The sequence below is a fragment of the Schistocerca piceifrons genome, chromosome 3, assembly GCF_021461385.2.
Source record: "Schistocerca piceifrons isolate TAMUIC-IGC-003096 chromosome 3, iqSchPice1.1, whole genome shotgun sequence".
NCBI classification, from domain to species: Eukaryota; Metazoa; Arthropoda; class Insecta; order Orthoptera; family Acrididae; genus Schistocerca; species Schistocerca piceifrons.
Window position 1 is genome coordinate 457,905,215 of NC_060140.1, and position 15,506 is coordinate 457,920,720.

Below are 15,506 nucleotides of genomic sequence, written 5' to 3' on the forward strand. Positions count from 1 at the left end.
CCCTAATGATATATGCCTCCATATCCTTAGAATTGTCCTCTGACCATCCCTACTTGGCCATTTTGCACTTCCTGTCAATCTCTTTTTTGAGAGGTTTGTATTCCTTTTTCTTTGCTTTATTTGGTGCATTTTTATATTTTCTCCTTTCATCTATTAAATGCAATATGTCTTCTATTACCCAACGATTTCTACTAGCCCTCGTCTTTTTACCTACTTGCTCCTCCATTGCCTTCACTATTTCATCGCTCAGTGCTACCCATCCTTCTTCTACTGTATTTCTTTCCTTAGTTATTGTCAATCTTTCTCTAATGCTCTCTTTGAAACTCTCTACAGCCTCTGGTTCTTTCAGTTCATCTAGGTATCATCTCCTTAAATTCCCACCTTTCTGCAGCAGTTTCTTCAGTTTTAATCTACAGTTCATAACCAATAAATTGGTCAGAGTCCACATCTGCCCCTTGAAATGTCTTACAATTAAAACCTGGTTCCTAAATCTCTGACTTACCATTATATAACATATCTGAAACCTTCGAGTATCTCCAGGCCTCTTCCAAGTATACAGCCTTCATTCTTGTTTCTTAAACCAAGTGTCAGCTATGATCAGGTTATGTTCTGTGCTAAGGCTTCCTCTTTCATTCCTTATCCCCATTCCATATTCACCTACTACTTTTCCTTTTCTTCCTTTTCCTTCTATCTAATTCCGGTCCCCCATCACTATTAAATTTTCGTCTCCCTTTTCTATCTGAATAATTTCTTTTATTTCATCATACATGTCATCAATCTCTTCGTCATCTGCGGTGCTAGTTGGCGTACAGACTTGTACTACTGTGGTAGGATTGGGCATCGTGTCTATCTTGGCTACGATAATGCGTTCACTATGCTGTTTGTAGTAGCTTACCTGTGATCCTATTTTTTTTATTCATTACTAAACCTCCTCCTGCATTGCCCCTATTCGATTTTGTATTTACAACCCTGTGTTCACCTGACCAGAAGTCTTGTTCCTCCTGCCACTGAACTTCATTAACTCCCACTATATCTAACTTTAACCTATCAATTTCCCTTTTAAATCTTTCTAGTCTACCTGCCAGATTAAGAGATCTGACATTCCACACTCCAATCCGTGGAACGCGTTTTCTTTCTCCTGATAACGACGTCCTGCTGAGGAATCCCCGTCTGGAGATCCGAAAGGGGGGACTATTTTACTCTCGGAATATTTTACTCAAGAGGACGCCATCATCATGTAACCATACAGTAAAGCTGCATGTCCTCGGGAAAATTTATGGCTGTAGTTTCCACTTGCTTTCAGCCGTTCGCAGTACCAGCACAGCAAGGCTGTTTTGGTGAATGTTATAAGGCAAGATCAGTCAATCATCCAGACTGTTGCCCCTGAAACTACTGAAAAGGCTGCTGCCCCTCTTTAGGAACCACACGTTTGTCTGGCCTCTCAACAGATACCCCTCCGTTGTGGTTGCACCTACGGTACGGCGATCTGTATCGCTGAGACACACAAGCCTCCCCACCAACGGCAAGGTCCAAGGTTCATTATACACATAGAAATCTACCTACAGTGCAGCCCATTACGAGAAAATACAATTGTAATGGTAATCAATTTCGTTATTTTGTTTACTCAATAATGTTGCCTCCTGTTACGCCCCCAACGTGTGGTAATGATTTGACTTCATTTTTCACTTGTTGCGCAATATCCTGTTTAATATTTCCAACACGGAATCGCGTTTTGGTTACCTCACTGCATATCTGCTCCACGCGGCGTGCATAAGCAGCTTGGTTTAGTATAATGGCCTGCACCCTATGTTTACACTTCTGCATTACCGCAGCTTGTCTCTCCAAAAGCTAATCATAGATAATAGATTTTCCGATGACTTCCTTTTGCACTTCATCTATTCCAGATTCGAACGTCTTAAAGCTTTTCATATTCTCTTCGAAGTGCTGCTCTGACCGAGTCGTGAGTACGTCTGTCTTTTTATTTGTAGCCTTACTGGTCTCATCAGTCTTTGCAGAAAGATCCATACTAGTCTGTTCTATTTTCTTATCAGTTTGTTCTAGCCTTCTAGCGGTCTCTTCAGATCCCTTCTTGAGAATTTTCTCTAATCTTTGGTATTAATAAATTTTTAAAGTCTTTTAAAAAGTTTTACAGAAGAATATTAAAATACTTGTACTCACATAAATGAAACATTGGAGCCAAATGGCTCCCATCCACCAGTTTGGATTGGAATCCCTGAATCCGCCTGTTTGTATTCAGTGACATACCTCATTTTAGCCGTGTTTTATTCTGAGGGACAATGACTGCTGAGTCCAAAGTTTTGAGCTTTTTAGCTATAGTGTTTTAGTTACGTGAGTACACAAATTTTAATATCCTTATGCGAAAGATTTTAAATTTTTTTTAAATTTTAAAATAATTTTAGAAAATTATTATATCAGTGGGTTAGAAAATTATTATGTCAGTGGATGTCTCAAAGTGGTTGTTCCTTCTTGATTTACTGTTATGCATATGTTCATTTGAAGATGTGGCTCTCAGTGCCCGGAAACCGGTAGTGATCTAAAAATAAATGAATAAATACAGCTGAAGCGTTTGTTGGTACCCACGATGATAAATCACAGCTGTAATTGCCCTATCTGCAAGATTTCCGTTTATGTTAAGTACACATCACACTGAGACATTCATTCTTCTCGTTTGGGTGTATCCGGGATAGTTGACGACTCAGCCTCTGGGCTTCCCATACCTACTGACGAACCGCAGTTCCCGACACTGGAATATTTCGACGTCTCACTGCTGCCTGCTTAATTTTTCATCTCTCTGTCGTTATTTTCGCCTCAGCTGCATTGATCTCCATCTGACGTGAACTAAAATATGTCACACGGCTATAAAAGAATGTGACTGGTAATCTGCATCACAATAACTCTCTTCTATAGTAAATATAACGGAACAGTAATTCAAATTGTGACGCTCTCTTCAATTCAGTGCTAAGAGGCACACTGAACTTACATACAATGCAATAGCTTGGGAATGAACTTTTATACGGTAGATTTAATTCTGATGTAGCATTGCATTAACAAATTAGCGTGGGCTACTATGGCAAGACTGGGCAACGACATGTACGTTACTGATTATTGTCAAAGTATTATACCAGTATTATAATTCGCCGTTAGTGTATTCACCGATAACTGTTTGCATCTACAGAACCTGTCAGTGATTTGTGTGTCTTACTGGATGTGTGTGTCTTATAGAGGACCCGGCTAGAAACCTTCCTGAAAAACACGTTCTTCCCTTAGATTTAGTATTAAGTGATGGAATCAACCTCTTTCCTGGCTAGCGTTCGTCGAGAATCTCTCAAGCCGGAAAATGGCGCAATTTATTCCTGTTCATAAAAAGGGTAAGAGAACAGAGGCGCATCCATCTGTTGCAGGATCCTAGGGCATATTCTTGATACTATTCTAAACTCGATCTTCGTGACGTTCATAGAAGATATTTACTATAATTAGACAAATTATACAAAAAAGTTATCTGCAGAAAACCTCGTCATCTGCAGTGTCACTTCTCATCTCTGCACTTGGGCACTGGAAGGTATTTTGATAGTCTATGAAGAACCTGCGTTTTATGTTCAGATATTTTCTTCACACCCTCCAATATTTTATATTCACTAGAAAAGCAAAACAACATTGAGAGCTTGGAAGGATGATACCTGGAGATTGATATTGCCTTTTTTGTTTGAATGATCGTGCGGGACAATATGGAAAATTTGGGTATATAAGCCAAAACATGCAAAAGAGAAAATATTTTGACTAGTGTATTGCCGTGTGTTTAAAAACGGACTCCTGTGTCTAGAACAACTCTGGGCGAATAATGTAAGGAGCCAAAAACATAGTCCACTGATGACGCTTTTAAATAACGTGAAACGTTTTTGGTCTAAACAAGATATTTCACATTCGCAAAAGACTGTATAACGCTCATATTATTCATATATGCATTTTTATTGCCTTCTTTCTTCGCTTCTGCTTCATAAAACAAAAACATCTCAGAAGTTTTCATCTTTAATTTGTTGATACCAATACATTTGACCCATAAGTGATGTAAGTACTTCGAACAAGAACGTTCGATGACGGAACGGTCTACATGAAGCCAAACATTCTCAGTTTGCCATGAAACTTGTGTGGTTACCTTGCAGTTCCTTTACGCTTACTTTTCTCACAGAGAATGGTAGTGGAAGTTATGCACATTTCATAAGCTGTTTCAATGATTTAATGTATGCATTAACTTGAGTTTCAGCAAACCGGATATTAAACTTTTACCGAAAAATAACAATCTAGGCAAAACTCATACACTATGCGATCAAAAGTATCCTGACATCCCCGAAAACATACGTTTTCATACTAGGTGCATTGTGCTGCCATCTATTGCCAGGCACTCCATATCAGCGACCTCAGCTGTCATTCATTAGACTTCATGAGAGAGTAGAATTGGGCGCTCCGCGGAACTCACGTGGTCAGGTGATTGGGTGTCACTTGCGTCATACGTCTGCACGCGAGAGTTCCACTCTCCTAAACATCCCTAGGCCCAATGCTTCCGATGTGATAGTGAAGTGGAAACGTGAAGGGACACGTACAGCACAAAAGCGTACAGGCCGACCTCGTCTGTTGACTGACAAAGACCGCCGACAGTTTAAGAGGGTCGTAATGTGTAATAGGCAGACATCTATCCAGACCATCACACAGGGACACGTACAGCACAAAAGCGTACAGGCCGACCTCGTCTGTTGACTGACAAAGACCGCCTACAGTTTAAGAGGGTCGTAATGTGTAATAGGCAGACATCTATCCAGACCATCACACAGGAATTACAAACTGCATCAGGGTCCAATGCAACTACTATGACATTTAGGCGGGAGGTGAGAAAACTTGGACTTCATGGTCGAGCAGCCGGTAAATGCCAAACGACGCCTCGCTTGTTGCAAGGAGCGTAAACATTGGACGTTTGAACAGTGGAAAAACGTTGTGTGGAGTGAAGAATCACGGTACACAATGTGGCGTTCCGATGGCAGGATATGGGTTTGGCGAATGCCTGGTGAACGTCATCTGCCAGCGTGTGTAGTGCCAACAGTAAAATATTGGAGGCGGTGGTCGTGTTTTTCATGGAGGGTGCTTGCACCCCTTGTTGTTTTGTGTGGCACTATCACAGCACAGACCTACATTGATGTTTTAGGCATCTTCTTGCTTCCCACTGTTGAAGAGCAATTCGGGGATGGCAATTGCACCTTTCAACACGATCGAGCACCTGTTCATAATGCACGGCTTGTGGCGGTGTGGTTACGCGACAATGAAATCCCTGTAATGGAGTGGCTTGCACAGATTCCTGCCCTGAATCCTACAGAACACCTTTGGGATGTTTTGGAACGGCGACTTCGTGTCAGGCCGCACCGACCGACATCGATGCCTCTCCTCAGTGCAGCTTTCCTTGAAGAATGGGCTGCCGTTCCACAAGAAACCTTCCAGCACCTGATTGAACGTATGCCTACGAGAGTAGAAGCTGTCATCAAGGCTAAGGGTGGGCCAACACCATACTGGATTCCAGCATTACCGCTGCAGGATGCCACGAACTTGTAAGTCATTTTCAGCGAGGTGTCCGGATACTTTTGATCACATAGTGTATATCCCATCTGAGTTCGAATGTAAGCGAAGAAACAAGAAATGCAGTTTATTGCCATGTAGTCTAGGAGCTACATGTTTTATTTCCAGGAATTGATGATAACTGAGCTTTGTTATGTGTAGACCTCAGAAACGGCCATTAAACCATAAAAAGTGTCACGAAAAATTCGGGACTGACACGATTTCTCCAACCATCTTTTCAACTGGATGGAGGAAAATGATGGTTTCATGTACACACTAACCCGTATTGTTCATGTGGAAGGGAAATCCCGTGATGGTGACGAGGTCCCATACTCGGAGGAGCGTAGGGAACGATGCGGGAGACCCGCACCGCCGACTAGGCAAGGTCGTAGCGGAGGTGGTTTGCCATTGCCTTCCTCCGACCATAATGGGGATGAATGATGATGATGAAGACAACACAACAACACCCAATCATCTCGAGGCAGAGAAAATCCGTGACCCCGCCGGGAATCCAACCCGAGACCCCGTGCTGGTGAAGCGAGAATGCTACCGCAAGACCGCGAGATACGGACAAAATCCCGTGATCAGGCCTTGAAAACCAAACATAGTCGGCCGACCGCCATGTCGTTCTGAGTTATTCATCATCGAATGCGGTATGGAGGGGCATGGGATCGGCACACGGCACTTCCGGCCGTTGTGGACGTTACGAATTTGGAGCCGCTCCCTCTCAGTCAGATAACTCCTCAGTTGGCATTACGAGGCTGAGTACACCCCAGTCCAGTCCTCTCATAAAGGAGAAATCCGTGGCAGTAACGGGAATCGAACCTGGGCCCCCCGCATGAAAGTCTGTCGCGTTGATCACAGGGCTACGGAGGAAGACATTGTTCATAATGCCTTTACAGTTTTCCATGCAGCAGAACCAAATGAATTGCGACGACCATCAGACAAACAAATGACTTTAGCCTCCAACGAAATACAAGACCTAGTGCGACGAAATATAAGGAAAAACATTGTGATAATGACACGTTACTGGTCAATTCGAAATACATACGAAGTAAATATCTCATTCATACCATGTCTCAGGGAACCTATTTCTTTCGACTGTTTGTCATTCCGACAGGCCTGTTCTCGCGGCTGATTATCCAGAGCGGTAACTTCATCCCCTGGAATCGGCTCGTAGGAACGCCTTCAGACTGGGGGCTGCCCTGGGCTACGAGACGGATGACTCCCAGCAGCTGGTGGACTTCCTGCGCTCTGTCAACGCTACGGACCTGCTGGTGGACAGCTCACTCATACTGACAGACGAGGTTTGACGTATGATTTTGGCAGTCATAGCATCGTGTAACAGTGCATTTTTGGCAGATCCACATTCACATAATGACTAAAGAAATTAATGTTGCTGAAACATGTGTAAAACATAATCCGTGTCATATGAATGTGTGCACCGATTCCAGCAGCATGCGGTTGGATCGCCTGGATCAATATCATGCAAATTTTTTTACATATAAGACATTCTGTCAGTAAAAATACGCTGTTGGGATAACACTGCCCTCGTGTCCTTGGCTGGCTCTGAGCATTATGCGACTTAACTTCTGAGGTCATCAGTCACCTAGAACTTAGAACTGATTAAACCTAACTAAGGACATCACAAACTTCTATGCCCGAGGCAGGATTCGAACCTGCGACCTTAGCGGCCGCTTGGCTCCAGACTGTAGCGCCTAGAACCGTACGGCCACTCTGGACGGCCTCGTGTCCTTATCGATGGGGAAGGATATCGAGGGGATGATACGTAAAAGTAATCGAGAACGAATTCTATTATTGACGAATCTATGGTTTTCGAGGGTGCTCGTCTAACTGCTGGAATTTCCGAGGACATTTACCCATAGTTGTTAGGTAGGGGTGGGGGAGGTCGGAATTTGGGATGCGAAGAGTTGACACAAGATAGTCTAAAACGGCGAATATCAGTGTCACGTCCATTGGCGGAATATATACTTAGGTGACAAAAGTCATGGAATACCTCCTAATATCGTGTCGGACGTCCTACTGTCCGGCGTAGAGCAGCAACTGGACTTGGCATGGACTCAACAAGTCGTTGGAAGTCCCCTGCAGAAATACTGAGCCAATGTGCCTCTACAGCCGAGCACAACTGCGGAAGTGCTACCCGTGCAGGATTTCTGCACGAACTGATCTCTTGATGACTTTCCATAAATGTTCGATGGGATTCATGTAAGGCGCTGTGGGTAACCACATAATGCGCTGGAATTGTCCACAATGTTCTTCAAACCAATCATGAACAACTGTGGACCGGTAGCGTGATTGGGAACATGAAGTGCATGAATGACTGCAAGTGGTCTCCAAGCAGCTGAACATAATCGTTTACAGTCAATGATCGGTTCAGCTGGACCAGAGGACCCATTCCATTTGATGTAAACGCAGCGCATACTACTATGGAGGAACCACCAGCTTGCACAATGCCTTGTTGACAACTTGCCGACGTGGGGTCTGCGGCACCGCCACACTCGAACCCTACGATCAGCTCTTACCAGCTGAAAGCGAAACAAATCTGACAAGGCCACGGTTTTCCAGTCGTCTGGGGTCTAATCGATAAGTTCACTAGCCCGGGCGCAGGGCGATGTCGTGCTGCTAGCAAAGGCGCTCGCTCTAACAGATATGTTCGTCGTTCATTGTGCATTGATTTCTGCAATTATTTCACGCAGTATTGCTTGTCTGTAAGTACTCACAACTCTACATAAACGCCGCTGCACTCGGTTTGGTAAACGAAGGCTGTCGGCCACTGCCTTGTCAGTTTTGAGAGGTAACGCCTGAAATGTGATATTCTCGGCACGCTATTGACACTGTGCATCTCGGAATATTGAATTCCCTAACGATTTCCGAAATGGAATGTAGCATGCTTCTAGCCCCAACTGCCATTCTGCGTTCAGAGTATGCTAATTTCCGTCGTGCGACCATCATCAAGTCGGAAACCTTTTCACATGAATCACTTGAGTATAAATTGCACCGCCCTTTTATACCTTGTGTACGCTATACTTCGCAATCTGTATATGTGCTATCCCTTGACTTCGTCACTTCAGTGTGTGTAGTGATAACGTACACATCATTCGACGACCTTCGCTTGCTGACACTTGGCGGTTCAGGCCCTTATCTCACATTGGGCTGTTTGGGAGCTTAACAGGTGACACTACGGAGTTTAACAGGACGACAGTATTTAGCGGCAGAGGGATAGCACGTTCCGTCTCTGAAACTGAATATACATTTAGCACCGTGATGCTCGTAGAGCGAAATAGGATGTACAAGACGAGCAAATGGTCTGCCCATACACTTGATTTTATTTAAAATTAATTATAATAGTCTAGATCGTAAGGCACATTTATTAAAAAGTGACCAGTTCCGATCATCACATGATCATCTTCAGATCTACAATTGTAATATAATTCGGGACACAAATCTGAGGGATACATTAAAATAAAGACGTAAATTAAAGGAAACTTATTACATTAAAATAACTTAAAATTACCTATAAAATTACAAAACGTAGTTATAACAAAATTGATGGATTAATTTGTGAAAGATAGAGGTATAATTTGGTAACATACCCAGTCCTCAGTTACTGCCCAGTGGAGTACGACGTACGCCCAAAGTCATGTATCCCTAATTCTTTTGAGCAGTGCACCAATTTCTTGCAGTCTTTGCTGTAGTCAAACAAAAATGGTATGTGATGTCATAATTAGAATGGTGACTGACTCTTCCCAATTTATGTGCATACCTTGAAGTGCAAAGTGATCCGATCTTCAAACTAATTTTGTATTCAAACGTTACATTAATGTGCACGGTTTCTTGTTATAACTTTGTCTATTACGTCTGCTCTATAACGGCTAGAAGCCTGTAACAGAAATCCTGTTTAAGTATATCCACTCGTTGTAGCAAATATTTTGATAATGCAAGATTTTCATGAGATTGGCAATAAAGAGCTCGGTTACGGGCACCAGGATAGCTGGGAACAAGAAGAATATTTTTCATGGACTCACATTTCGTTAATGTACTGTTTACAATGTGGAAGTAACAAATGTAGCTTTCACGAGAACACGTTTTTGGTTTCAGGAGAAGCTGCTGTACTCGTATGCTCTCTGGTCACCGCATATCGAAGCAGAGCATGAGGGTGCTTTCATCTCGGAACCTCCAATACAGCCGCTCATCGATGGCCGTTTCCTGCGAGTGCCCATCATGACAGGCGTCACTTCCGGTGAAAATAGTACGTATCTACAAATTATACAGCAGAGAAGTGTAACACATCCCTAAAACGATGTAATAATATTAGAATAAATTTCTGGGACATACAGTAATAACCGACAAAATATTAATAGTTTCAGTGCAATCTACTGTGTAATTATAACTACAGGTTAAGGAGGCTTACAAATGTAATCTCGCGTTGCCAAATATGAGTAAATGCAACTGCATCGTATTTCGGTTATAATCGTACATGGTGCTGGTTCAGCCCACCCTGCTCTTTTCTTGCGGCCTGGCCCGCACGGTACAGAGGCTCACCGGACGGTTTGAATCTCGCTAGCGAGTCATATGACGTCATTCCGAACTCTGCCTCAGTGTGCTCGAAGACTCGACTAGTGAGTCGTCGCCGCTGCAGACCTGTCACTGTTGTCCGGTACAAGTGGACTTTGACTCGCTCAGAAAGGAGAGCGAGTACACGAGTTCGCAAGTACGGGGTGTTCAAAAAGTCTCTCCGCAGTGCCGTATGATAGCCGCGCGTGCCGTATGTCGCAGTGAATATACCTAAATGAAACTCAGTGAAATACAAGTTATTAATTCATTGAATATTCATTTTTACTTAGAAGTTTTCACATTATATGTTGAAAGTGTCCCCCCCCCCCCCCCTGTTGTTGAATACACAGTTTAATTCGTCTAATCATGTTTCCAAACACAAGCTGTAACATTTCTTCTGTAACAGAAGCAGTGAAAGTGGATATTGCAGTTATCAATCCATCGATGGATTTTGGACGGTTTTTATAGACAGTTGCTTTCGCTGCACCCCAGAAGAAAAAGTCAGGTGGTGTTAGGTCAGGCGATCGTGGAAACCAAAGTCCCTGTGAAATTATGCGAAAACCAAAAACATCAGCAAGCAGTGACATTGAAACGCGAGCTGTATGCGCGGTTGCACCATCTTGCTGAAAATAACCGTTGAGTGGTTGGTTCAAATGGCTCTGAGCACTATGCGACTTAACTTCTGAGGTCATAAGTCGCCTAGAACTTAGAACTAATTAAACCTAACTAACCTAAGGACATCGCACACATCCATGCCCGAGGCAGGATTCGAACCTGCGACCGTAGCGGTCGCTCGGCTCCAGACTGTAGCGCCTAGAACCGCACGGCCGCTCCGGCCGACAACTGTTCAGTATTTCACTTAACACAAGTTCTCCTATGAATGGGTACAGAATATCACTGCAGTATCGTTGTGCGCTTATTGTTTCGTTGAAAAATATGGGACCCACAATCCGACGTCTAGAAATTGCAATCCACACTCTTATTTTCACAGAATGTAGTGGTTCCTCACGAATACACAATGGATTTGTAGTACTCCGCATACGAGAATTTTGCGGGTTTATGTACCCGGATAAATTAAACCACGCCTCATCAGTGAAAAACGTTTCATTAAGAATATCCCTTCCATTTTGTTGTACGAAATTTTTGAACCATTGACAATAATACAGTCTCTTGCCATGATCAGTACTTTTCAGTTCTTGCAAGACAGTCACTTTGTGTTGGAAAAGTTCTAATTTTTCCTTGCAGCTGTGTGGGCCGTTTCGACACTAACATCGATTTCCTGAGAGAGTTTTCTTACTGACTTGTTCGGAATCACGGACATTTTTTTCGGAAATATCGAGTAGTTTATCCTCATACAAAACGCTAGGAAGAACACTTCTCAGTGAACCCGTACTTCGAAATTTGTTCGTCAAATCTCGCACAGTATAGCGATGTGGGAGTGTTGTCTCTGGCAAAACTGAATTAAATGTTTGACGAACTGCATTTATCACCAGATTTGAACACTTGTTCGACTAAGAACACACGTTGTTCAATGGTTAGCATTTTAACAGTGACAAAAACGAAACAAACGAACAAAGGAACTAACCTTAAACGTTCACGTCAACACGTAACGACACACACCAACGATACTACTGACGCTGGCTGACATAAACGAAACAGTGGAATGTTGTGAGAGTCCACTTGAAGGGAAGTAACCCAGACAGGCGAACAATCATACGGCACGCGCGGCTAACAGTCATACGGCACAGCGGAGAGATTTTATGAACACCCCGTATAATCGCGGACTCGTGGCATTGCCGCTACACACACAACTTTTTTGAAAGAAATTTCTGGCAGTAGTATGTAGATTATGATCATTTATTTCACAGAATCATGATTTTTGGCGTTATATGCATTTTCAAGAGCAAGTTTCAGTTTCCAACCTGTCCAAATGACATAAGCAACCATTAGGGATGACGATCATTGTGTACTACTATAATGACTGATCAGTAAGAAGCGAATATTGTTCTATATATATATATATATATATATATATATATATATATATATATATATAGATGGTGTGAATATTTACTTACCTATTCCAGACATCACTTCTCTAATGGAACACGTTTGGAACTACGTACATCGCATCAACCAATTTTCGTCTTACCCCTATACAGTCTCACAAAGCACAGCTTCGTTAGGCCATCTGATCCCGATAATTGGTCTTAACGTCTTGACAGTGCTACTTCATAGCAGCAAAATCGTTTACTCATCTTCCATGCTAGAGGTAGGTCACGACTAGCCTTGAACTCCTACATGCTTTAGTAAAAGAGGAAAAGTCGAGCATGAAGCGACCGCAGTGCCACAATTACCAGACATGTCATACCTGTGGAACTCCAGTGGGAACAAAGGAAGCCCGTTTGCACTAATGTAACAGTAGCGCCTTGGTTTGTGAAGTATACCACCCACAGCGTTAGGACTCGCTCCATTTCTGATCTCTAGTGCTGACCCCACACCTCTACATACTGTATCCAATGACGCCACTGGTGAAGGACGACACGGAGGTCGTTCGGTACCGAAGGCACTCGTCAGTGTCTGTAGACAGAGGCTCAATAAATAATCAGATTCTGAAACCGAAAAAATAAAAAAAAAGTGTACTAGGGTCTACTGCAACTAAAGAACATTGTAACGGTGGCAGACAGAAAAATGCACTGATCTGTACATAGCAATTTTGTTAATAATAGCCACTCATACAGTTGCAGGTGACATGCTGTATGCCAAAGAAACGGCAATGAAACACAGGAAATATGCCAGAAGAATGTCAACAAACGTAGAAATCATGTGACTTAAAAGTAAATGAGGTATTATAAAACTACGCAAACAATAAATATCTGGAACCAGGCACACCACGTATAATAACTGAGACGCAGGGCAGAACAGGTGGTTAGGATTGTGGAAAGGGCCAAATAAGGTGTCGGTCAGGTTCACTCAAAATTGTAATTTATTGTAATTTAATAACACCTTTAAACCAAAACGGCACATAGCCGAACCTTTAGACCTCTGAGTTTCCAAAAGGCAATTATTTCACGGCTGAAGGCTTCCAAACAAGAAATCTTAAAAATCAACCAAATAAAAATGCAGTTACAATAGCAAATAAAATAATTATAATATACATGGTATCACAGCTAGGCTGGAAAGCCTCACGCAAAAGTAGATAGAATAAACATATGCAAGGTGCAATACATGCGCCTGAGGGCCAGAATTAAATTTGAAAATTTGAAAATTTGAAAATATATTACCATAATATTTTTAGGCAGAAGGTCGCAATGTTTTTGTTTAAAGGGTAATTTCAAGAATAAGGTTTTAAGTGGCTTAAGGCCCACAATTGATTTTCCAAAATTCAAAATACATGAAGTCCAGTAAAAACAATAATTTTTTAAATCATTGGCTATGATGGATTATAAACAGGCAATTAAACACCGGTGAGAAGGACAATAAAGAAAACGGCACTCAGAAGCCTCCAGGGAGGTCGGTCTGCTTTCGTTCACTTAGGTGAGACAGGTGGTGAGCCCAACTACACTTGATCCGTCGGAATCCAACCAAGGGACAGCCACGGACCGACCGACACAACGACTTGCTTGCCACCAATTGGTACATGAGAACTCTAACACAAAAAGTTATCCACAATGAAATATGTATAAGTTGTCAAAACTAGACACCATGTTGGACAGCGACAACAGGTGAGGAAAGGACACTGCCTAAATTTATGTCAGTGGCCATGGCAGGTAACCAGAACACTAACGGTCACAAGATAGAAAATTCCGCTGGTGCACTTGAATCGTAGTCAAGCAATATAGTTAATTACACCGCATGGCGGCTAAATTTCAGCAATAGAAATACTCGGTGTTGCTCACAGAAAAACCTCCCCAACAGCGAACCACCGAAACGAACCACACAACATGAATGGACGTGGTTTGGGTAGTTGAAACCACGTCTCAACTTTGACGTCCTGGGTCGGTGAACCACGAAGCTCGTAACGATCGGACAGTTCCACGAACGCTCCGACACTGCGCAGGACCGCCAGCGGAACCAGCCAACTGCACCGCTCGGATATAACTTCCTGGTCCGCAGCAACCGACCGACTCCCGCAGAATACCGAAAATATTTGAAATAGTCGTCAGTGGAAATAAGGCCAACTACACACACAACCTGATAAACACTTGCACGAAGACCTGAGCGATACCCAACGCGCGCGCACACACACACACACACACACACACACACACATAGCCGACTCATGAACGATGGGCGAGCCAAAACGCGTCTTCCAGTAGGACGACCGACCGACGTTCCACCAAGAACATTGCCCGGCTCAAGTGATGCGTGGCACCAATGGCCGGGCGAGCCATGTCGACGCAGACCACACTGCAACTCCAACCCGACTGCCCTAGTATCGTATTGCAATTCCCCGACTGCATGTCCGGAGAGCGCTCCAGACGCGTTCCAACTGACTGACCCACCCGAACTCGTGAACCGAACTCCCTTACGACAGACAACGACCGGGGAGTAATAGCAGTCGAGCAAAGATACTACGAGGGGGGATATATATCGATAGGCGCTGCTAATGCCGCTCACGGTCAGGCAAAGCAGGAATTCAGTGACAGTAGTAATTTAAAATAACGTAGTGAGGTGGAAGTACGTTAAAAACAGGGTGTAAAATACATTATGGCGGAAACACGAGCCACGCACGGCTCAATATCGTTTTGCAATATCTGTAACGATGATAATTTTCAAATAAAGAAAAACCGACTGATGACGATATTGTCGAAGAAACTAGTTTCGGAAAGAACATTGGCCGGTCGGAGTGGCCGTGCGGTTCTAGGCGCTACAGTCTGGAGCTGGGTGACCGCTACGGTAGCAGGTTCGAATCCTGCCTCGGGCATGGATGTGTGTGATGTCCTTAGGTTAGTTAGGTTTAATTAGTTCTAAGTTCTAGGCGACTGATGACCTCAGAAGTTAAGTCGCGTAGTGCTCAGAGCCATTATTGAAAGAACATTAAACAGTAGAGTTTTGAATCAAGAAGGACCCACAATCCCATATTGTTCTTTTTGCAAACATGGACCAAACGGAAGAGTCTCAAGATACAAATTAGCTTCCATTTTTAACAAAGCCTCTTCAACGAGTGCGGCAGCGATAATGCGAGGGCTGCAATTCCCGATAATGTGCACCATGTGCGTCACAGCAACAGCTAGAGATAGCCAGGGTATCACTTTCGAAGTTGGAACGCGTCAAATCAGGAAATACAAGTTTGCACAACTTTTAAGTAA

At 43.2% G+C, this 15,506-nt stretch overlaps 1 protein-coding gene across 1 annotated transcript in view; it reads left to right on the top strand.

Moving 5' to 3' along the window:
• Positions 1-15,506, top strand: part of LOC124790103 (acetylcholinesterase-like) — an 81,859-nt gene that overhangs the window by 33,617 nt on the left and 32,736 nt on the right. Inside the window, 3 exon segments of the mRNA XM_047257673.1 lie at positions 6,740-6,778; positions 6,781-6,926; positions 9,739-9,889. Of these exon segments, the coding sequence (XP_047113629.1) occupies positions 6,740-6,778; positions 6,781-6,926; positions 9,739-9,889 (336 nt within the window).